General features: G+C 43.2%; 1 protein-coding gene across 1 annotated transcript in view; it reads right to left on the reverse strand.

Annotated features, from left to right (window-relative positions):
• The window catches only part of ifih1 (interferon induced with helicase C domain 1), a 117,831-nt gene that overhangs the window by 16,690 nt on the left and 76,063 nt on the right, over positions 1–25,078 (reverse strand). The window contains exons 5-8 of the mRNA XM_073047417.1: positions 19,665–19,894; positions 13,601–13,811; positions 4,968–5,173; positions 1,103–1,219 (exon numbers count right to left, since the gene is read on the reverse strand). Coding sequence (XP_072903518.1) covers positions 1,103–1,219; positions 4,968–5,173; positions 13,601–13,811; positions 19,665–19,894 — 764 coding nt within the window. The remainder of the gene's footprint in view (positions 1–1,102; positions 1,220–4,967; positions 5,174–13,600; positions 13,812–19,664; positions 19,895–25,078) is intronic.

Here is a 25,078-nt window from a genome sequence, read left to right on the forward strand (position 1 = left end):
CTCCTCTACAATCACTCTGAGCACCGGTGCCCCACAAGGCTGTGTACTCAGCCCCCTGCTGTAGTCACTGTACACCCATGATTGTGTAGCCAAGTTTGCATCGAAGTCAATATATAAGTTTGCTGATGTTACCACAATTGTAGGCCGTATCTTGGGTAATGATGAGTCTGAGTACAGAGAGGAAATTAAGAACCTGGTGGCATGGTGCGAAGACAATAACCTATCCCTCAACGTCAGCAAGACGAAGGAATTGGTTGTTGACTTCAGAAGGAGTAGCGGACCGCACCACCCCATCTACATCGGTGGGGCACAGGTGGAACAGGTCAAAAGCTTCAAGTTCCTCGGGGTGAATATCACAAATGACCTTACTTGGTCTAACCAAGCAGAGTCCACTGTCAAGAAGGCCCATCAGCACCTTTACTTCCTGAGAAAGCTGAAGAAATTTGGTCTGTCCCCTAAAACACTCACTAATTTTTATAGATGCACCGTAGAAAGCATTCTTCTAGGGTGCATCACAACCTGGTATGGAAGTTGTCCTGTCCAAGACCGGAAGAAGCTGCAAAAGATCATGAACATAGCCCAGCACATCACACAAACCAATCTTCCATCCTTGGACTCACTTTACACCGCACACTGTCGGAGCAGTGCTGCCAGGATAATCAAGGACAAGACCCACCCAGCCAACACACTTTTTGTCCCTCTTCCCTCCGGGACAAGGTTCAGGAGCTTGAAGATTCATACGGCCAGATTTGGGAACAGCTTCTTTCCAACTGTGATAAGACTGCTGAACGGATCCTGACCCGGATCTGGGCTGTACCTTCCAAATATCCAGACCTGACTTGCACTACCTTACTTTCCCTTTTCTATTTTCTAATTATGATTTCTAATTTAAATTTCTATTATATTTACTTCGATTTGTACTTCAGGGAGCGCGAAGCGCAGAATCAAATATCGCTGTGATGATTGTACGCTCTAGTATCAATTGTTTGGTGACAATAAAGTAAAGTAAATAAGTAATTCTGCCACACCTTAGGGGAAAGGGTTGTAACTAATGTTGATTACAAAAGCACCTCTATGCTTTTAGCAATAATTCCATAAGTACCTCTGCTCGTTCTTCAGCAACCTCTACTTTCTTCACTGGATCTTTCACCTGGTCCTTCAGTTGCTCCTGGTGAGTCCTCACGGTCATTATTTTACAAGCATCGAGATTTGCACAAATCTACAGAATTAAAAAGGAGCAAGAGTGTGTCAGTTAGATTCAGATAAGAAGTTGATTCGTTGTTTGATGATTAATCTCTTCCAGTAGCTCCTCAGCAGTGCCTTTATGCCTCTCCCTGAAAGCTAAAACTGAGCCAGGATTCACTACCTCTTCAAAGTTCAAAGTAAATGTATGACCAAAGTACAGATATGTCACCATAGACAACCCTGAGGTTCATTTTCTTGTGGGCATACTCAATAAATCCAATAAACCTATTAGAATCAATGAAAGACCACACCAACTTAGACGTTCAACCGAAAGAAAACAAACTGTGCAAATACAAAACAAAAGCAGTAACAATTATAAATTTAGAAGCAACAAATAAAGAACGTGAGATGAGGAGTCCTTGAAAGCGAGTCCACAGGTTGTGGAACATTTAATTGATGGGTGAGTCAATTTATCCCCTTTGGTGCAAGAGCATGATGGCTGAAGGACAATAAATGATCCTGAACCTAGTGATATGAGTCCTAAGGCTTCACACCATTCGATATCCTTCCACAATGTGCATCCCTTTGCCTTGTGGGGTACCTTCGCAAATGCATTGCCGCAAACTTTTCCAGTTGCAATATTTGGCCCACTGAACAAACCATCTCTACCTTCTTTCAACCTGCTTCAGTTACAACCATATGCCCACATCTGATCATTTCTTTATCGCGCTTATTTGTAATTAAGAATATGACTTCTTGTCCTTAACGAAGTCATGTTGGCTGTCACTGATTTAGAGAAGAACCCCGTCTGAACAACAGTTCGTTCCAGCCTACACGAAGTAGCTGCACTCCATCCATGCTCAGCCATAGAGAGCACTTGCACTAGTGGGTCTCCTACTTCAAGAAAATTTATACAATCTGTATCTTTGACTGGTTGCAGGTAGCAGCACCTTACTCTGTAAACCTCAGGAAAGGAATAAACTGTGATAATTAAGAAATATAAGTAAAGGAAACAATTGCAGAAAATTAAAAGGTTAAGTATCTGTATTCTTACTAGCATGAATGTGGGAGACAAGATTAATAAATCTGTGACTGACATGAAAAATGCTGAAATTGTTGACAGTGAAGAAGGTGATCTTTGTCTGTGGAGAGAGGTTTTTAAAAAAAATTTAAATTCAAGATTATTTATCATTCAACCATACTCCCTCCTTCCCAGAGAGCTGCAACAGGTGACCCTATGGAATGAGGGCCTGGTCTGCACAACAACCAAGGCCATGCAGCTCCCCTGCCGTTGGTCTCTCCAATGAATGAGTAAACCACACTTGTAGTATTCCACATTCCTCATGTCCAACAGGCGATTACAAGAAAAACGACCAAGGCAATCATTTTCACCGCTGGTTCGACAGTTCACTGCCTCCAATGCCTTCCTGTAACAGGTGGCAACATAGTCCAGCTCCACCACTATCAAGCAACTCGCTAGTGGGGTAGACCTGCAGTTCTTAATATTTAGTGAAACTACAAAAGGGGATAACTACACTCATTCTATTTCTGGTGTTTCCATGACCAATGGTCCTTCTTTAAGTATTCTTTATCTTGTTATTTCATACTGAATTGAATTGAGTTGACTTTATTTCTTACATCCTTCACATACATGAGGAGTAAAAATCTTGTACGTTACGTCTCCATCTAATTGTACAATGTGCAGTCATAGTAATTTATAAACATTTATAATAAATAGAACAGTCAATGTAACATAGAGTACAGCGTGAGTTCATCAGTCTGATGGCCCGGTGGAAAAAGCTGTCCTGGAGCCTGTTGGTCCTGGCTTTTATGCTGCAGTACCATTTCCCAGATGGCAGCAGCTGGAATAGATTGTGGTTGGGATGGCTTGGGTCCCCAAAGACTCTATGGGCCCTTTTTACACACCTGTCTTTGTAAATGTCCTGAATAGTGGGAAGTTCACATCTACAGATGTGCTGGGCTCTCCGTACCACACTCTGCAGAGTCCTGCAATTGAGGGAAGTACAGTTCCCATACCAGGCAGTGATGCAGCCAGTCAGGATGCTCTGAATTGTGCCCCTGTAGCAAGTTCTTAGGATTTGACGGCCCATACCAAACTTCCTCAACCGTCTGAGGTGAAAGGGGTGCTGTTGTGCCTTTTTCATCACACAGCTGGTGTGTACAGACCACGTGAGGTCCCTGGTGATGTGGATGCCAAGGAACTTGAAACTGTTTACCCTCACAACCCCAGATCCATTGACGTCAATAGGGGTAAACCTGTCTCCAATCCTCCTGTAATCCACAACCAGCTCCTTTGTTTTTGCGACTTTGATGGAGAGGTTGTTTTCTTGACACCACTGTGTCAGAGAGATGACTTCTTCCCTGTAGGCCACCTCATTATTGCTTGAGATAAGGCCAAACAATGTAGTGTCATCGGCAAATTTACTTAGCAGATTGGAGCTGTGGGTGGCGATACTGTCATGGGTATACAGGGAGTAAAGGAGAGGGCTCAGTATGCAGGCCTGAGGAGTTCCTGTGTTGAGAGTCAGAAGATTGGAGGTGAGGGAGCCCACTCTTACAACATGCTGGCGATCTGACAGGAAGTCCAGGATCCAGCTGCACAAAGCAGGGTCAAGGCCGAGGTCTCTGAGCTTCTTGTCGAGCCTGGATGGAACTATGGTGTTGAATGCTAAACGGTAGTCCTAAGAACAGTATTCTCACATAAGCATCTTTCAGTTGTATCGGTAAGCGAATTGTGAGGGGTCCAGTTTGGGTAGTAGTAAGCTGCAGATGTAATCCTTAACCAGCCTTTCAAAGTATTTGCTTATTATTGAGGTGAGTGTGACAGGATGCCAGTCGTTCAGACGTTACCTTGGTCTTTTTTGGTACTGGGATAATGGTGGATAATTTGAAGCAGGAGGGCACTCTACTCTGGGAGAGGGAGTGATTTAAAAATGTCAGTCAACACACCTGCCAGTTGTGCTGTGCACGTCCTGAGTACTCGCCCTGGATGCCGTCCAGTCCCACAGCCTTGTGACTGTCCACTCGTTGGAAACACCTGCGTACCTCAGCCTCAGGGATGACCAGGTTGCAGGTTGTAGCGGTGGCTTTCCTCGGAGGCTCAGACTGAGCGACATTGAACCAAGTGTAAAAGCGATTGAGCTCATCTGGGAGAGAGGCCACGATGTTGGCGGCACCACGATGTTTGACTTTGAAGTCTGCGATGTTATGCAGCCCTTGCCACAAGTCACGTGTGCTATCTGTTGAGAATTTTAACTCAGTCTTCCCCCTAAATTGTTGTTTTGCAGCCTTGATAGCTTTGCGCAGATCACAGCTGCTTTTCTTGAGCTCTAACTGATTACCAGCGATGTAAGCTTGATGCCGCGCTGTAAGTGCTGCTTGCACGGAACTACTGACCCAAGCTTTCTGGTTTGGGAAGACCCTGACCGACTTCTGGGGGACAGCTTTGTCGATGCGCATCTGGATGAAACATGTGACTCCATCCGTGAACTTGGAGACATCCTCATCACGGAAGACATCCCAGTCAACGTTATCGAAGCAGTCCTGCAGCATGGAGGCCGATTGGTTCGACCAACAGTGGACGGTTTTAACTATGGCCGCCTTTTGTTTCAGCTTCTGCCTGTACATCGGCAAAAGCAGGATCGAAGAGTGATCTGCTTTTCCAAAAGCTTGGCGAAGGAGAGCTTTGTAATCATTGTGGGAGTGTAGCCCTTTCTACACTGTATGATTCTATAACTATTAGAACAAATTCAGAATCTTACCTGTAAAATATGTGATTCTGCTCCTTGCCTCTTCTTCGCACCACCCACGCCTGGTGATGCTGTTAGTCCAAGAATCTGTGGAAGTGGCTGCGCTACAGATTCTTTCTTGTTGTTCAACTTTTGTTCGATGTATCTTGTCATTATGCTCTTGTACACTCCTTCCTTCTGAGTGTGGTGGCATTCGTCAATTATTATCAGTGAGAAATCTGTTAGGAAGAAAGAACTCATGTTACTTTTAAGCATAAGGCTTTTTGTGGGCAGTAGGAAAACATATGTTGTCCTCACAGCTAGGAGGTTTAGATTCCACACCTGACACTGAATTCATCACATTTTCTGTCTATACTATATTCCACTGGATTATTACTTAACCTGGGGCCCATGGACCCCTCGGTTAATGGAAGGGGTCCACGGCATTAAAAAGATTAGGAATCCTTGACTTCGATGGTGGAAAAGTAATTTGTCTTCAGGATTCTCAATTTGTTTTGAATAGAAAAAATATTATTGGCATTATATTTTTAATGTTATAGATAATAGATAAATGAATGAATAAATAAATAAATGAACAAACAAAACAAACAATGTGAACTGATGATTTGTCTGCCAGCTTTCTGTGAGGTGTTCCTCTATGTAAGTTCCAGTAGTATTTAAACTATACAATAGCAATTCATCAACTACAAACTGCTTGACATGACTTGGGAGCATGAGTGAAACCTTCGTACTGTCAGCCTTTTCTATCCGCTTTACTATGGAAAAGCAGAAATCATTTTCAACTGTCACCCACTTGTTTTCATCTGGAAAATGAACAGCCTACATTAGAAAGAATGTAGATCACAAGAAACAGAACAACGAGGAGGAGAGATGGTTCCTTGTGCCTGCTCTGCCTTTCAATAAGCCCAATTGTGGTCTCAACAGCATTTTGAAGTGAGGGTGGTATCTGGTATGGAGACAAGTTTACATTGCTAGATACTCTATTCATTCATTTTAGCAAACAGAAAATCCAACAGATTTGTTCATCTCCATGAGTCAGATTCTGAAGCTCTGCCGTAGGAAAACAAATTTAAAATACCCACCCTGACTGACACACTGTTTGTTAATATATCAAAGTGTGATGACAAGGGAAGAATAATAAGCAGAATCTAACTGTGGAAACCAGAGTCTATTATCAGTCACTGAAATGTCATAATAAATGTCACCGAGGTTGGGTGGGACTATCACCAGAGGCCATGAGTTAGGTGAAAAGTTGAAGGGGAACATGAGGGGGAACTTCTTCATTCAGAGGGCTGTGTGTGAAATGAACTGCCAGCACAAGAGGTGCATGCCAGCTCCATTTCAATGTTTAAGAGAAGTTTAGATAGGTACATCGATGGCAGGGTTATGGAGGGCTACAGTCCCAGTGCAGATTGATGGGAGTAAGCAGTTTAAATGGTTCAGCGCGGTCTAGAAGGGCTGAAGGGCCTGTTTCTGTGCTGTACCTTTCTATGACTCTAAGTCATTATAACTTTCTTGCACACAGTGTAATTCTAACTGCAATATCGTAGTGACTAAATAATCTAATTCTGACCGCTGTGATTAAGAGACAGTTATTAGCAACAGACAACAGGGATATACCCTGCTTTTCAAATGGTGCCATGAGCGTCCTGAAGAAGGGTCTCGGCCCAAAGCGTCAACTGTTTATTCATTTCCATGGACGCTGCCTGATCCACTGAATTCCTTCGGCATTTTATGTGTGTTTCCATGAGAATTTTTATGTCCACTTAAGACATTGGACAGAATCTCTAAAAGGGCTTGGGTTAAGCACGAGCTTGAGCCTTTTCTGTTTATTGAAATGAATCAGAACACTTGGATTCATGGAGCAGTATAATGGCAACCAATAAATGCATGTGTGTTCAGAACTAGTGAACAAAGGTAAGAGGTTTCCTTGTTGCAAGCTACACACTTTGAATTTATTTTCAAGGTTTCTATAATTAGGCCAAGCCTGTCATTGAAATGAGTCATGAAGTGGCCCAGCGGTATAGATGTTGGTATTTCTGTTCCAGGGACCAGGGTGCTGTCTCATTGGAGGTTTCAGGTTCACCCCATGGTTGAATGTCTCCCCACTGCTTGCTCCCTCTTCTTCCCCATCTTCTCGACATAATGGTCAGAGTGGGAGATGGATGGTGAACTGAAGCAGCAGCATCCTGAAACTCAAGGCCCCTCTTGAGAGTGAATGCGTTTAGTTTGGAACATGATGAACCAATCTAGATTTAGTCTCTCCAAAGCAGAGGAAGTAACAATGTGAAAACCAAATGCAATACACTGGATTGGAAGAAGTCTAATTGAATCACTGCTTCATTTGGGAGGACAGTTTAGGTCCTTGGATGATGACTTGAAAAGACAGATATAGTATTTTCTGCAATTGTATGGGGAAATGCATATGGAAGTCGTAGCTGGGGATGTAAGATTGAATCAGGAAGTCACTAAATGAATGCTGAAATGAGAAATGAAGATTGGTAAAATTTTGCTTCAGTTGACAGCTTATGAAGGATGCTCTGACGAATGTGGAGGCTGATAGGATGGACGGTGAATCCCAGCAAAACTCTAACGTGAGTGAGAGAGAAGTGCAAGGAACAGATGAGACATGATCAAGGACTTTTCCAATAATGGTTTTGTTATTAATTTCATAATTAATTCTTTTCAATAATTTCTGATGTGGGAAGTTTATCCATCGGTGCCATCATGACAGAGACAGAGAAACAAGAAGAATGGAATAGAGTCCTTAAACAAGACAAGTTGTGAGGAAGTATGATCAACATAGCAATGGGAGTGTGCAGGCTTCTATTGGGTGACTGTAACTGACTTATCTCCTGAGAAGGATTCGGAAGACAGTTCAGATAAGGGCCTTGTTAAGGCTACAATATATTCTTATTACCTAGATACTTAAATGTCAGAAGATAGAGTAGGAGCCAGGCATCTATTTTTCTGTCTGTATTAAGATAAGATAAAACTTTATTTAATCCCAAGTGAAATTATTGAATTATTGTATTGTATTGTGTGCTGCACATTTATTATGTTAATTTGGCTCATGGGTTGGGGTGTGGTAGAAGTGAAGAGTATAAGCATCATGCTTTTTCTTGGTTTAGTTACTTATTGTTTATTTATTTACTGAGATACAGTGCAGAATAGGCCCTTCACGCCACACCACCCAACAATCCATTTAATGCTAGCCTAATCATGGGACAATTTACAATGACCAATTAACATACCAACTGGGACACCTTTGGACTGTGGGAGGACCTGAGAGAAACCCACGCAGTCACGCGAAGAATGTACAAACTCCTTACAGAGAGCAGCGGGAATTGAACCCAGGTCACCTGTGCTGCAAAGCGTTGTGCTAACCACTACACTGCTGTGCAGTCCCAGTTAATTAATCCCCTTTAGTTGAGAAGGGGGGAGCCACAGGGAGGTATCTTTTTGTAGACAGTATGTAGCCTTTACTTGAAAGCAAACCAAAACCGCTGAGAGATTGAGTATGGGAGTTGACATTTCCAATATGTGTTTCCAATATAACTAAGTTCCAAGTTGAGAAAAGTATGTTCGATCCTTTATTACAAAACCAGCAAAGACAAACGATTTTATAGTGGTAAAGAGCTAACAAAACTTAATCAGCGATAGAGCAAAATTAACGTAACTAAACGTATTTAAATGTAATTAATGAAATAAGCCTTCCAATTAGAGTAACTATGCTGTTAGCAAAAGAATATCATTCCCCGGTTGCCTCTCTCAACTAGACTAAACTGACTAAGACAAAAAGAGAATATGTAACTATACTCATTCGATCCTACCATGTGACAAATTACCCATAATAAATGTGCAAGACAAAATACAATGCAGACAGAAAAAAGCGACATGGCTCCTACACATAGAATTCAACACATTCATCCCTCAGAAACTGATTGGAAAGCTGAGCCTATTGGGCCTGAACACCTTCCTCTGCAACTGGATCCTAGACTTCCTGACTGGGAGACCTCAGTCAGTCCGGATCGGGAGCAGCATCTCCAACACCATCACACTGAGCACAGGGGCTCCCCAGGGCTGTGTGCTCAGTCCACTGCTGTTCAATCTGCTGACCCATGACTGTGCTGCAACACACAGCTCGAATCACATCATCAAGTTCGCCGATGACACAACTGTGGTGGGACTCATCAGCATGAATGACGAGTCAGCTTACAGAGAGGAGGTGCAGCGGCTAACGGACTGATGCAGGGCCAACAACCTGCCTCTGAATGTGAACAAAACAAAAGAGATGGTTGTTGACTTCAGGAGGGCACAGAGCGACCACTCCCTGCTGAACATCGACGGCTCCTTTTTAGAGATCGTTAAGAGCACCAAAATTCTTGCTGTTCACCTGGCAGAGAATCTCACCTGGTCCCTCAACACCAGCTCCATAGCAAAGGAAGCCCAGCAGCGTCTCTATTTTCTGCGAAGGCTGAGGAAAGTACATCTCCCACCCTCCATCCTCATCACATTCTACAACAGGGGTTGTATTGAGAGCATCCTGAGCAGCTGCATCACTGTCTGGTTCGGAAATTGTACCATCTCGGATCGCAAGACCCTGCAGCAGATAGTGAGGTCACCTGAGAAGATCTCGGGGTCTCTCTTCCCGCCATTACAGACATTTACACTACACGCTGCATCCGCAAAGCAAACAGCATTATGAAGGACCCCACGCACCCCTCATACAAACTCTTCTCCCTCCTGCCGTCTGGGAATAGGCACTGAAGCATTTGGGCTCTCACAACCAGACTGTGTAACAGTTTCTTCCCCCAAGCTATCAGACTCCTCAATACCCAGAGTCTGGACTGACACCTTACTGCCCTATTGTCCTGTTTATTATTTATTGTAATGCCTGCCCTGTTTTGTGCACTTTATGCAGTCCTGGGTAGGTCTGTAGTCTAGTGTAGTTTTTCTCTGTGTTATTTTACGTAGTTCAGTCTAGTTTTTGTACTGTGTCATGTAACACCATGGTCCTGAAAAAATGTTGTCTCATTTTTTACCATATACTATACCAGCAGTTATGTTTGAAATGACAATAAAAGTGATTTGACTTGACTTGACTACATAATATAATTTGAAACTGTAATAATAGGATGCATCTTATTCACAACTAAAGAGAAGTTAATAGCAGAAAGATTGCTTACCAAGTAGTTGGGAGAGTGACTTTGCATTTAAACAGACAAAGCATTTTTATTCCAATGTCATAATCATTTAAGAAACATTTGTCATAATAGCAACAAGATACTCTGCGCCAGTAACCAAAATAAGATCAGTCTACGTGCACGAGTACTTATGGCCTGGAAGTCTAGAAATTGGAAGATGACTAGTATCCAACTTCCACTCAAATAGAGAGGTGGGATGTGGACTGGAACCTGGCTCTGCAGTATTCTGCATCTCTCTAAACAAAAATCAGCTTCCGTATGGAGACAAAGGAAGGAGAGAATTATAGGGAACAGAGTTTACTTTTATAAATGCATGCATAATCACGATCAAATGTTCTTTAGGAGTTAAAATCAGTAATCAGACTGGCTAAGAACAATTTTACAAGTAACTCCACAAGGACTTAAAAATTCACAGCCTATATTTTGCTTAGATAAATGATAATTTTCAAACAGAGGCACTTTCCCAGCCCACTCTGTCCAACAGAAAAGAGAGAGACATCTGACTAAGGCTCACTGGCTGACTGCTCCAACTTTGTGAGAAAGCAGAAGATTGAAGGAATGTAAAAGAGCATGGGAGTACAAGAACTCTGTAACCAAACTGGTCACTTGCTTGTGTCTGCTTACATGAATGTTGTTTGTAACCGTATAGGAACAAAATCACATTATATGCTTTGAAATGGATCACCCAGAAACTTTGCTTTAGTTTTTTGTTATATTTATAGAGTTCAAATCGACACTCTAACATTAAAACTGCATACAGGGAAGTGGGTGCAGATGATACTGAACAATCCCACATAAATCAATGGGGGGGGGGGGAGCGGTCATTATGAGTTTCTGAGCTTCACAAGGAAGATCCTTCAGCTATATCACTGAAAGAAGTCAAATAGATGGAAAGTTGCAAGCTAGCTAGAGTCACTTTGGGGCCTGCTGAAGGCTCAAACCTTTGTGGATAAGGTAATCCAGCCCAGTAGAGAAGAAGTATCTCCTCCAATGAGAAAATACAGTAGGTACAGCGGGAGTACAGGCGGCCCCCATTTATCGAACGTTCGCTTTGTGACAGCTCACTGTTATGAAAGACCTACATTAGTATAACTGTTTTCGCTAACCAAAGAGCATTTTCGCTTTTACAAAAAAAATGACGCCTGCTTTATACGTGTGTTACCCCGAGAAAGACTACCATGATCGTGAAGCCTTGTGCGGGCAGTTGTGCGTGCATGCGTGTACGTGTGTATGCGCGTACATACGTATGCGTGTACGTGCCAATTTTTTTTCTCCACATCGATTTTGGCTCGCTGTCTTCCCCATTTTGATCATTGAAACTACACCGTACATACAATATTTCTATTTTATATAGGCTGTATATTTATCATATCATTCCTGCTTTTACTACATGTTTGTGTTACTTTACATTTTACGTGTTATTTGGTTTGATTTGGTAGGTTATTTTTTGGTCTGGGAATGCTCAAAAAATTTTCCCATATAAATTAATGGTAACTGCTTCTTCGCTTTATGACATTTCGGCTTACAAACGGTTTCATAGGAACGCTCTACCTCCGGATAGCGGGGGAAACCTGTTATAGAAGCACAGTGTGCCCTTGGTCTCCTCTTGCCTTCTCTGCCATTCATATGATCATAGTTGGACTTTTACCAGATTGGAAAGGGCAGGTACAGGCTGAATCGAGGTGGCAGGACCCAGGCCCAAGACCGAGGAATGACCTGAGGTTTGGTTCATTTAAGCGTCGGGCCAGGTTGAAAATGTCAGGGTGTCGGGGCTGGAGGTGAGAGTCAGGCTGGAGTTCAGCTGGCTGTTCCGTGAGGTTTACACATCTCTGCGCTGAATTGAAGCTGTGGTCTGCAACTAACAGGCTCCGGCATTGGCTGAGACTGGCTTTGTGACTGCTGGTAATGTGTTTGGCCACTGTTTCATTTGGCTGTATCCATGGGTATTCGCGTATGGTTGAATGACAATTAAACTTCAACTTGAACTCATATGCAATTAAACAGTTGTTAAGGGTGGAATCAGGTGCATTGCTGATAGAGGGGCTACCACTGGGAGGTTGAAAATTGTGGATGGTGGAAGTGGTGGTGGAGGGAATCAAGGCAAAAAAGCCAGGAATTAGTTGGGCTAAGTTCCATACCATGCAGAGGAGGAGGTGTGGAAAGAAGGGTTATTCATACTGGAGGTGAGGGACATAAAACTGGGGCAGCTCCTTGGTGGGGATGAGGAGATGGGTTTTGGTATAGAATCCCACTTAAGTAACATTGGGTATTTATAAGTTAAACAGGATATAAAGGTCAGCAAATCTTACAGGTCATAAATACTTAGTAGAAAAACCTAGAAGAGGCATACAAAACATTGGCTGTGCATCATGTTGTGATATGTCACTTGTCTGGGCTCCACTCTGTATTACACTGTCAGACATGCAGAATACTGTGCATGAGGGGTAATGCAAAGATCATAGAATCCCAGGAATCTACAGCACGTTACAGGCCCTTCAGCCCACAATGTTATGCTGACCATGTAACCTACTCTAGAAACTGCCGAAAAGGATCTGTGCCATTAACAATTCAGTCCCAGATTTGGCGTTAAAGTTTTTTCAAAAATCTGCTGTTCCACTTTCTGATATCTAGGCAACATTTATTCAAAGCAGACTGGATTGAATTCAGACTCCCAGCTGCTTTGCAATTTGAGCTTGTGGCCCGAGGTTATGGGAGTAAACGGCCAGGAATGTGACCAATATCTTGAGTAGTATCAGTAATGGAACAACTGCGGAGAAATTATTACCTTAAGAAAAGGTGAAAGGAAAGAAAATATTAAAAGCAACTGGAGTTAAAAAGATCCTGCCGACAGGCAGAATATTAAAATATTAAGAAGAATCCTATAAACACCTCAGAATTGCTCCAAATTTAATCCTGGAACCTGGGGCAGCATAATAGTATAGTGGTTAGCTCAACGCTTTACAACACCAGTGATTTGGGTTCAATTCCTACCTCTACCTATAAGGAGTTTGTACATTCTCCCCATGACCACGTACATTTCTTCTGGGTGTTCTGGTTTCCTCCCACACAGATTAATTGGTCATTGTCAATTGCCCTGTGATTAGGCTAGGATTAAGTTGTGGGATTGCTGGGTGGCACAGCTGGGAGAGCCTATTCCACAAGATAGATAGATTTTAGATAGATAAAGCTAGCTGCAGCAAACACTGGAATTGATATAAAAAAAGACATTTTGGTGACAAATTCCTGCCAGAAATAATCCTCTCTCTTTGGCTGCACATGTTCAGATAATACATTTCAATTACATATTTTAGTTTAAATTGTGCTTTGCAAATTAGAAATAGGATTATTAACTGTGAAGGTAATGACTACTGAAAAAAGATGTAAGCAATAGCTTTAATAATTAGCACATTAAGAATTGTAATAACGGCAAAAATCTACCTGTTATCTTGAGATCATTAGCATCACCATTACTGGGCTCGGCCAGCTGATTCTCCAGAATCTGAGCAGTACAGATAATAATGTCATTTTCACGCACCACTTGAGGGAAGGAGATCTTCAGCTGGGTGTCACCGCTTATCTTGCTGACGCTGTACTTATCTTTTAGGAATGGATTGAACTCCTTACGGAAATGCTGGTCAACCAGGGGTACCTGAGATATGTGTGAATGCAAGAGAAACAATCATGTGTAATTTCATCCAGATGAGTGAATTAGATAATAAATTCGTATTTGTTTAATATTTTCTTCATATATGGAACAGCGATAGGTCATTAACACGGCATGCAGTAATTTCACGGTTGTGAGAGGAACTTCATTTTTAAAAAATTTTTATTTTTCATCTTTCATTGATCCTGTTATAGTTACTATTCTATAGATTTGCTGAGATTAGCTGCAGAAAAATGAATCTCAGGGCTGTTACGTACTCTGATAATAAAATTTACTTTGAACTTGAACTTTGATTTTATTTTATTTCCATGCCAAGTTTTCATGAATATTTATCTATTTAGTGATAAGGCAGGGAATAACCATGCCATCCAGCATCTCCAATTTAACCCTAACCCAATCACGGGACAATTTACAATGACCAATTAACCAAGCCAGTACATCAATGGACTGTGGGAGGAAATCCGTGCACCTGGGGAAAACCCACACATTTCACGGAGAAGATATACAAACGCCTTACAGCGGACACCGTGACTGCACTTCAAGTTCCAATGCTCTGAGCATCACACTCCCGTGACTCCCTCAATGTGCATTTCCTTTAAGCCTTATCCATGCCTCTCTCAGAGATATATTTGGGAAATCCATTCTTTAGTGGTTCACACTTAATACTCTTCCTGCTTCTCCACCTTACACCAAGTACAGCACAGCAGTACAGGACCTTATTATTCACCAAGAGCTTCATGGCCTGCAGGAACGAATTCAGGAACAAAACTTTAATCATCTTAAGTCAAACCTCTCCATGAAAACCTTTGAAACTCCAGCATGAAAGCAATTGGGGAAACAGCATGATTGCTCTGCAGTCTCCTTTTCAATTAATCGCTAACAAATCTGCAAGGGACTGCTCAGCTTTTTAAACAGGAAAGAGCAAGGGCAATCGTGAGAGCAAATCTTTTTTGCTGCTAAAAGGTGAGGTCTCTGTGGTGAACTAGATATACCTGTCTGACTGCTCCTGTGGCTCCTCCCACAGACCCCTGCTGACTGCTCCTGTGGCTCCTCCCACAGACCCTGCTGACTGCTCCTGTGGCTCCTCCCACAGACCCCTGCTGACTCCTCCTGTGGCTCCTCCCACAGACCCCTGCTGACTGCTCCTGTGGCTCCTCCCACAGACCCCCTGCTGACTGCTCCTGTGGCTCCTCCCACAGACCCCTGCTGACTCCTCCCACAGACCCCTGCTGACTGCTCCTGTGGCTCCTCCCACAGACCCCTGCTGACTGCTCCTGTGGCTCCTCCCACAGACCCCCCCCTGCTGACAGCTCCTATGGCTCCTCCCACAGACCCCCTGCTGACTGCTCCTGTGGCTCCTCCCACAGACCCCCTGCTGACTGCTCCTGTGGCTCCTCCCACAGACCCCTGCTGACTGCTCCTGTGGCTCCTCCCACAGACCCCCTGCTGACTGCTCCTGTGGCTCCTCCCACAGACCCCTGCTGACTGCTCCTGTGGCTCCTCCCACAGACCCTGCTGACTGCTCCTGTGGCTCCTCCCACAGACCCCTGCTGACTGCTCCTGTGGCTCCTCCCACAGACCCCTGCTGACTGCTCCTGTGGCTCCTCCCACAGACCCCCTGCTGACTGCTCCTGTGGCTCCTCCCACAGACCCCCTGCTGACTCCTCCCACAGACCCTGCTGACTGCTCCTGTGGCTCCTCCCACAGACCCCCTGCTGACTGCTCCTGTGGCTCCTCCCACAGACCCCTGCTGACTGCTCCTGTGGCTCCTCCCACAGACCCCCCGCTGACTGCTCCTGTGACTCCTCCCACAGACCCCTGCTGACTGCTCCTGTGGCTCCTCCCACAGACCCCTGTATAAAGGTGACTGTGGTCTGCTGCTCTCCCTCATTTTCCCAGGATGTAGTGTTGTTCTTCAGTCAATAAAAGCCGATATCTCACTTCCTAAGTCTCAGCGTGAGTTATTGATGGTGCATCAGTCTCCATATGTAACTGCATAATGCTAACAGGATTGTTCAGATCCTGTTTTTGCCGTATTAATGTCATATCGGAGATGGCGTATCTTAATGGTGTTTGCTTTGCTGATCATGAAGATCACAAAATTTCCCTATGGCGCACATTTTTAAAAAAAATCGCTTATATTGCTATTTCAATTCATAATTCAAATCAGAATAATTGATGCTGAGATTGAGGAAGGCATTTCTGTTGGTCCACAAATCAAAGACAAACAATTCAAAAACCTCCTAGTGGGACCCAAGAAAATCGCATGGAAGGAATTCAAGGATATTGTTGAAAAAGTTCTTAGCAACTACAGAGTACCAAACTACATGCAGCTGGTCGACAACATGCTTCAAGCACACAAAACATGAAGCACAACCAGTCACTAAAGATTCATTTTCTGCATTCCCATTTAGACTTCATCCCTGCAAATCTTGATGCTGGCATTGACGAATATGGTGAAAGGTTTCACCAAGACATTGCAGTCATGGAGAAACAGTATCAGGGCAACTGGAATCCATCAATGCCAGCTGATTATTGTTGGACATGTAAGTGAGAAGCCTCAGATACTGAGTACAAATGAAAATCATCATGCAAACATTTTTAGTTTAGTTGAACTATTGCTATACTATAGCAGTATTGTCCACACTGCTATACAATTATTCAATAAAGTTAATTTCTTGTTTCTCTAAACTCCTGTGATACAAGTAGTCTGAAATTATATTTGGGTTCAGCTTCAAGCAGTCTATCATAAACAAAAAAAAAATTCTGAGGAAGCAACACTTTTGGAAAAACTTGTTGTCCAGTGCAATTTGCATTCTACAAACATGACATGCTAGAATACTTTGAAATGAGCAGAAGGGTTGGATTGCACTAGGAAAGTATGCATCAGTGTCCCAGACTGCAAGACTGGCCCCTCCAGAGGCTGTTCAATTGGTGTTGCATACTAATTTGGTCACAAGTTTAAGCCTGGTGTAAAAAAGATTAAAATTGCAGCCAAATTACTATGCAACACCAAATGAACCACCTCTAGAGGGGCCAGTCTTGCAGTCCGGGACTCTGACTACATCTGGCGGCTGGCGCACAAATTCCACACACAGGAAGAGGGTGTATCTTTTTTTGAGCAGCTGCCTATCACCAATCTGCAGTGTGAGAAGACGCAACTCACTCAGGTTCGCCGATTGAGTAAATAAGGCATCGACTCGCGGTGGTTTGGTGTCTGAGCAGCAGCCAATCAGCGATCAAAAGAGTGAGAAGACATGGCTCACTCAGCTTCGCTCACTGAGTACACAAGGCACTGATATGCATTAGTTGAGTGTATTGGGCAGTAGCCAATCAGCAATCAAAAGAGTGAGAAGGAGTGGCTCACTCAGCTTCACCAATTGAGTACATAGGCATCGATTTGTGATGTTTGGTGTTTCGAGCACTGGCCCGTGATCAGGATTGATTGGCAAGAACAAATTAAAATAAGGCAGGGGCAAACGGAATGGCTATTGCTGAAGTAGACAGTGTTAGAGTGGTTATTTAAGATTTTAGCTCTTCGAGGCTTCAACGAGGAGAGGCTTGTGAGAGAGAAGGTGAAAAAGCTGCAGGGTAAGTCCTTTTCCCCCTATTTGATTAACTGTTTTCCTTCTTTACAGTTAGAACAGTAGGGATGCCAGGCAGGATAGTTGAATGCTCCTCTTATGGGATGTCGGAAGTCAGGCAGATTTCCAGAGTCCCTGATGACTTCACCTGCGGCAAGTGCATCCAGCTGCAGCTTCCAGCACTCCACATTATGGAGTTGGAACTGGAACTTGATGAAATCCAGATCAGTCAAGAGGCTGAGGGTGTGATAGATAGGACATACAGAGTCTATAGAAGTGAGGCAAATTGGGGTGGATAAATCCTCAGGACCTGACAAGGTGTTCCCTCAGACCCAGTGAGGAAAAGTGTGGAAATTGCAATGGCTCTAGCAGAGATATTTAAATCATTGCTAGTGACAGGTGAGGTGTTGAAGGACTGGAGGACAGCAAATGTTTTCCCGCTGTTTAAGAAAGACTCTAAAAATAAACCAAGAAATTATAGGATGGTGGGCCTGACTTCAGCAAAGGGAAAGTTATTGAAAGCATTCTAAGGGACCAGGTATTTCAGTGTTTGGATAGACGAGAACAGCAGGTACCTGCGAACACCACCACTGGGAAATCCCGCTCCAAGTCACTCACCATTCTGACTTGGAAACATATCGTCATTCCTTCATTGTCGCTGGGTCAAAATCATGGAATTCCTTCCCTGACAGCACTGTGGGTGTACCTACACCTCAGGGACTGCAGCGGTTCAAGAAGGCAGCTCATCACCACCTTCTCAAGGGCAACTGGGGATGGGCAATAAATGCTGGCTCAGCTGGCCATGCCCACATCCCCTAAGTGAATAAATTTTTAAAAAACATGGACTGATTAGGGATTGTCAGCATTGAATGATATGTCTAATCAAACTTATAGAGTTTTTTGAGCAGATATCCGAAAAGTTCATGAAGGCAAGGCAGTGGATGTTGTCTACATGGAATTTAGTAAGGCAATTGACAAGTTCCCGCATGGGAGGCTGGTCAAGAAGGTTCGGTCACTTGGCATTCAAGATGAGGTAGTAAATTGAATTAGACATTGGCTTTGTGGGAGAAGCCAGAGAGTGATAGTAGATGGTTGTCTCTCTGAATGGAGGCCTGTGACTAGTGGTGTCCAGCAGAGATCAGTGATGGGTCTGTTGTTGTTTGTCATCTATGCCGACAATCTGTGATAACATGGTTAACTGGATCAGCAAATTTGTGGATGACACCATGATTTGGGGTGTAGTGGACAGCGAGGAACTCTATCAGAACTTGCAGTGGGTTCCAACCAGCTGGAAAAATGGGCTGAAAAATGGCAGATGGAATTTAATGCAGACAAGTGCAAAGTGTTGCACTTCAATGGGACCAGCCAGGGTAGGTCTTACATAGTGAATGGTAGGGCACTGAGGAATGTTTTAAAGCAAGGAGATCTGGGAATATTTGTTCACAATTCATTGAAAGTGGCGGCACAGGTAGATGGGGTCGTAAAGAATGCTTTTGGCATATTAGCCAAAATGAATCAAAGTAGTGAGTATAGGAAATGGAATATTATGTTGAAGTTATATAAGATATTGGTGATGCCTGTTTTGGAGTCCCGTGTGCAGTTTTGGTCTAAAGGAAAGATGTAAAAAAGCTTGAAAGAATGCTGAGAAAATTTATAGGGATGTTGCCGGAACTGGAGTACCTGAGTTATAAGGAAAGATTGAATAGGTTAAGACTTTATTCCTTGGAACGTAGAATATTGAGGAGAGATTTGATAAGAGGTAAATAAAATTATGAGGGGTATTAATAGGGTAAATGCATGGAGGCTTTTTCCACTGAGGTTGGGTGTGTCTACAACTAGAAGTCATGAGTTAAGGGTGAAAGATGAAAAGTTTCAGGGTACCCTAAGGGGAAACTTCTTGATTTCCATGGATAAATATATAAGCACGCGAGGAGTATGGAGGGCTATGGCCCAAGTACCGGTCAATAGAAGTTGGTAGTTTAAATGGTTTGGTACAGAGAAGATTGACCAAAGGGGCTACTTCTGTGTTGTACTTTTCTATGGCTCTATGACTGATATTTTTGATTTTTGTAGATATGTTGTGATGTGTACATGGGCTTCTTTCCTGGCAAGCAACTTTCATACCACTAGATATGTCTTGTGTCCTCAGTTTCAGATTATTGGTTCAGTATAACTACTGAGATTAGCTGAAGGAGGTGTTCTTAAGTCTCTCCTGCGTTGTAAATAAATTCCAGCAAGAGGCACAATGAATTACCTTGTTAACGAGCACAATAACCTTCCCTGTTTTCCCCTGTAACTTCATTTTGTCCAGATGATGCCTAGTAATGTAGACAGCCACTCTGGTCTTTCCACTTCCTGTGGGCAGGCAAATAATGATATTTTTACCCTCCAAGGCTGGAGCCGCTACTTCCTGCTGATAGTCTCGGAGCTGGATCTCGGAAACTGGGGAATTTCGGCCGTCCTTTTCGTTTTCGTCATCTCCATCTAGAATGTGACATGAAAAAGTACAGGATGTTATACAAAGGACAATATTGATACAGATCTGATTACAGTGTATAACAATCTATCCTAATCACTGAGGATTATTTTTTAGCATCAAACCTTTTTTTTTATCTATAAAACATGAAATTAATCATTAGGCTGGCATTTATTGGAATTGCCCTTGAGAAAGGGGTGGTGATCCTCCTTGATCTGCTACAGTTTTGTGGCTTCTTGTGACTCTCAGTGGAATGGGGTGGAGTAGTTTACATGCTCCTGCTACCTGACACAGTAGAGGAGGTTGGTTGGGAGCAGATGGTACAGATATTACCTCAACAGTCGGGAAGGCACAACAGTGTCTATACTACCCAAGGTGCTTATGGAGAGATAATCTGCCTCAAATATTGCTGGCCATCTTTTAGCCTGTTCGCTGCTATCCCAATAATAAGCCCTGGATCACTAGTCACATCAAAGGCCTCCTAAACCAGAAGAAGAGGGCCTTTAAAGATGGTGATCGGTTGGAGCTTAAAAGAGTTCAGAAGGAACTCAGAGTACAGATAAGGGGGGCAAAGGAGCAGTATAGGAGGAAGCTAGAACAAAAGCTGCAGAAAAAAAGCATGAAGGAGGTGTGGGATGGGATGAAGATCATCACCGGATGCGGTGCAAAGCGGGGGGCGAACATAAGTGGAGATGTGGAGAAAGCGAACCAGCTGAACAACTTCTTCAACAGGTTCGACAGCTCAATCTCATCCTCACCGCAGAAATCCACACCAGGCTTACTTCCCTCACAGGAAAATAGCCACTCACAGGAGACCTTGCCCATGCCCAGGATTACGGCTGCACAGGTGGAAGGCCAACTGAGGAAGATCTGTACCAGCAAGGCGGCTGGACCGGATGGAGTTTCCCCACGATTACTGAGGGCCTGTGCGACTGAGCTGGGAGAACCACTACAGCGCATCTTCAACATGAGCCTGGAGCAGAGAAGAGTACCCAGACAGTGGAAAACATCCTGTATTGTCCCGGTACCGAAGAAACCACAACCAAAGGAGTTGAATGACTTCAGACCTGTTGCCTTGACGTCGCACGTGATGAAGACCATGGAGTGGCTGATAATACAGAATCTGAGGCCACAAACTAGGCACGCCCAGGATCCTCTTCAGTTTGCGTATAAGGAGAAGGTGGAGTGGAGGATGCTATCACGTATTTGCTGCACAAATCACTCTCTCACCTAGATGGGGTCAGTTGTGCTGTGAGGATTACATTCCTTGACTTCTCTAGTGCCTTTAACACCATCCAGCCCAAGATCTTAAGGCACAAACTAACAGAGATGGGAGTAGACTCTCACATGGTGGATTGGATAGTGGACTACTTGACAGATAGACCTCAATATGTGCGGTTGGGAGACTGTAGGTCTGACACGGTGGTCAGCAGCACAGGAGCGCCGCAGGGAACCGTACTCTCTCCGGTCCTGTTCACCCTGTACACATCAGACTTCCAATATAACTCGGAGTCCTGCCATGTGCAGAAGTTCGCTGATGACACGGCCATAGTGGGGTGTGTCAGGAATGGACAGGAGGAGGAGTATAGGAAACTGATACAGGACTTTGTGATATGGTGCAACTCAAACTACCTGCGTCTCAATATCACCAAGACCAAGGAGATGGTGGTGGACTTTAGGAGATCTAGGCCTCATATGGAGCCAGTGATCATTAATGGAGAATGTGTGGAGCAGGTTAAGACCTACAAGTATCTGGGAGTACAGTTAGACGAGAAGCTAGACTGGACTGCCAACACAGATGCCTTGTGCAGGAAGGCACAGAGTCGACTGTACTTCCTTAGAAGGTTGGCGTCATTCAATGTCTGCAGTGAGATGCTGAAGATGTTCTATAGGTCAGTTGTGGAGAGCGCCCTCTTCTTTGTGGTGGCGTGTTGGGGAGGAAGCATTAAGAAGAGGGACGCCTCACGTCTTAATAAGCTGGTAAGGAAGGCGGGCTCTGTCGTGGGCAAAGTACTGGAGAGTTTAACATCGGTAGCTGAGCGAAGGGCGCTGAGTAGGCTACGGTCAATTATGGAAAACCCTGAACATCCTCTACATAGCACCATCCAGAGACAGAGAAGCAGTTTCAGCGACAGGTTACTATCGATGCAATGCTCCTCAGACAGGATGAAGAGGTCAATACTCCCCAATGCCATTAGGCTTTACAATTCAACCGCCAGGACTTAAGAACTTTTTAAAAGCTATTATTAATGCTTTTTGAGATAGTGATTTAGATGCATATCATATTTTTTACTGAGTTAAGTATTGTATGTAATTAGTTTTGCTACAACAAGTGTATGGGACATTGGAAAAAAGTTGAATTTCCCCATGGGGATGAATAAAGTATCTATCTATCTATCTATCTTTACCGATGTGTGATAGAGAGCGTCCTGACATACAAACCGACAGGGAGGTACTCTAGCTGCAGCAAGACAAATCACAAAGCTCTCCAATGGGTAAATAGGATGGGTCAGCACATCACTAGGACTCAACTACTGGACCCGAGGACTATCTACATCTCTCGATGCCTTTGGTGTGTTCGCAACATCATTAAAGACCTATTCTATCCCGGGCACTGTCTGTTCAATCTCCTGCCATTTGGTAGGAAATACAGAAACATCTTAGCCAAGACAGTAAGACCGAAAGCAACGTCTTCCCGAGGACCCCAGATTGCCAATGGCCTTTGAGTATTATGGACTATCGAAGTCACTGTTGCATGTAAATATGGATTAAAAAAAATTAAGTCATATCTGTTTTGCACAGACTGGAGTAGCACTGAAATCTCGTTGCCTTGAGTGGACAATAAAGTTCTATTCTATTCTATTGTGTCCCACTGGTAGAGCGAGTGAACATCTAGGATGAAGACAAGGGTGCCATGCTGTTTTGCACTTCAAGGTTTTGGTCTTCTTGAGAAATCATGAGTGTCTGCTGCTCTGTTGAAAAATATACTGGAATTACTGAGTTCAACAGTGCATAATGGAACTTGGAGTTGCTTAACAGCTCACCACAGACGATATACAAGCCTGTCTCATTACCCTGCTGATTCAGAATGCTGCACACTTGCTAAAGATCACATTACTTTGAATCAGATTAATTTAAATGTTTTTACAGCTGTCATTGCAATCACTATATCCCATCCAGATCCCTCCTACTTATCAGGATTGCAGAGCAGTTGAGCAAAAAGCCTGACCCGTAACCTGACAGATCTCTCTCTGAAGCTTTGATACAAATGGAAAAAGATTAAGGGCAATTCCTTGAGCATAATATGGTGAAACATTTAATCGTACACCGTATCTGCATGCAGTTTCATCTTCATTAAAGGCCCTGTAATCTTCGATACAAATAGTATGGTACGAAACTACAAAGGCAGCAGGAAGTCTGGAGTTCCTTCTTTATAGAGAATGCCAAAGCTCTTTTTGAACTGATCCTTAAAAAGCATATTATGAAAATATTTTTCAAAAACAACTTTGAAAATTGCAACCTGATTATATTGAGGCAATGCCTCAAAAACAAAGTGCCATCCATCACCAAGAACCCTCACCACCCAGGACATGCCCTCTTCTCATTGTACCATCAAGGAGGAGGTACAGGAGCCAGAAGACACACTTTTTTGCAACATATATATATATATATATAGATATATTCTTACCGTAATTTAACAGTTTTTATTGTTATGTACTGCTGCCAAAAACAGCAAATTTCACGGCATATGCCAGTGATATTAAACCTGATTCTGATCCTGTAATATCGGAGCTGGGGGTAGGGATTAAGTGGGAAGAAGTTCTTTGTTTTGTGCTTTGTACCGTGAATTTGAGGTGTACCAATATATGGAGAAGTAAATGACAATAGTATTACTGAATGGAAAAAAAGAGGGAAAACAACACAGAAAGTTTTGCTTGGTACACCTATCAATCATTTGCTGACTTTAGTGAGGCTTGGGAGCAGGGAATTTTCTCACCTTTTAAATAAGAATAGTCGAGGATACTAGGAGATTAAATTATTTAAGGTTAAGAAAGGAGAGAAAGGAAATATCTTTTCATATTTTGTCTGGGTAGCCTCCAACATGATGGCATGAGCATCAATTTCTCTACCAGTAATTTCCTTCCCCTTCTCCCTTTTTCCATTCCTCATTCTGGTTATCTTTCTTCCCTCAACTGCCTATCATCTCCCTCTGGTCCTGCACCTCTTCCCTCTACTGCCATAATCCACTGTCCTCTCCTATCTGATTCCTCTTTCTTCAGCCCTTTACCCCTCAGCTCCTTACTTCATTCCCACCTCCCCCCTCACCTGATCTCACTTATCACCTGCCACTTTGTACTTCTTATCCTTCCTCCATACTTCCTTATTCTGGATTTTGTCCCCTTCCTTTCCAGTCCTGGTGAAGGGTCTTGGCCTGAAACATTGATGTTCCTCCAGCATTTTGTGTACATTGTTCTAATTTTCTAGCATCTGCAGAATCGCTTGCACTTACGAAAAATAAAAATTGTTTTGTCCTTTCTTGGCTCTTTCTACATTCTGTCCTAGAAATGTGATTAAATAACCGAAAGTGCTAGTACATTTGGGAGATGACGTCTACAAATTACTCTACCATGTTTTACAATGCTAAATATTGCCAGTATTTAGCCCAGAAGCTGCAAACTCACCAGCAGTTATTAAGTTATTAATAATTGTCCAGCTCTGGGGAAAGTTGCCACTGAATGAATGGGCATAACAATGATTGTAATAAATAAAATTGCACACAGTGTCAGAGGGACCTAGGTAGGCAGGTGAGGAATACTGCCAGCAGGATTGAATTACTTTGTGCATGAGAGCCATGGACACGTTCAGAGTTGCAGTTTGGTCTGCCAAGAAAGGAAACCAGAATCAGATTCAGGTTTATTATCACCAGAATCTGTCGTAAAATCTGTTAACTTTGCAGCAGTAGTACAATGCAATACATAATAATAGAAGAAAGAAAACTAAATTACAGTATATATACATATATATACAAAATAGTGAAATCAAATAAGTAGTGCAAAAAAAGGAGAGAGGTATGGAATGAGGAATGAGGAATGGCTGTGTGGAATGAGCTTCCTGTAGAAGTAGTAGAGGCCAGTTCAGTTGTGTCATTTAAGGTAAAATTGGATAGGTATATGGACAGGAAAGGAGTGGAG

This window comes from Hemitrygon akajei, chromosome 5 (assembly GCF_048418815.1).
Source record: "Hemitrygon akajei chromosome 5, sHemAka1.3, whole genome shotgun sequence".
NCBI lineage: Eukaryota > Metazoa > Chordata > Chondrichthyes > Myliobatiformes > Dasyatidae > Hemitrygon > Hemitrygon akajei.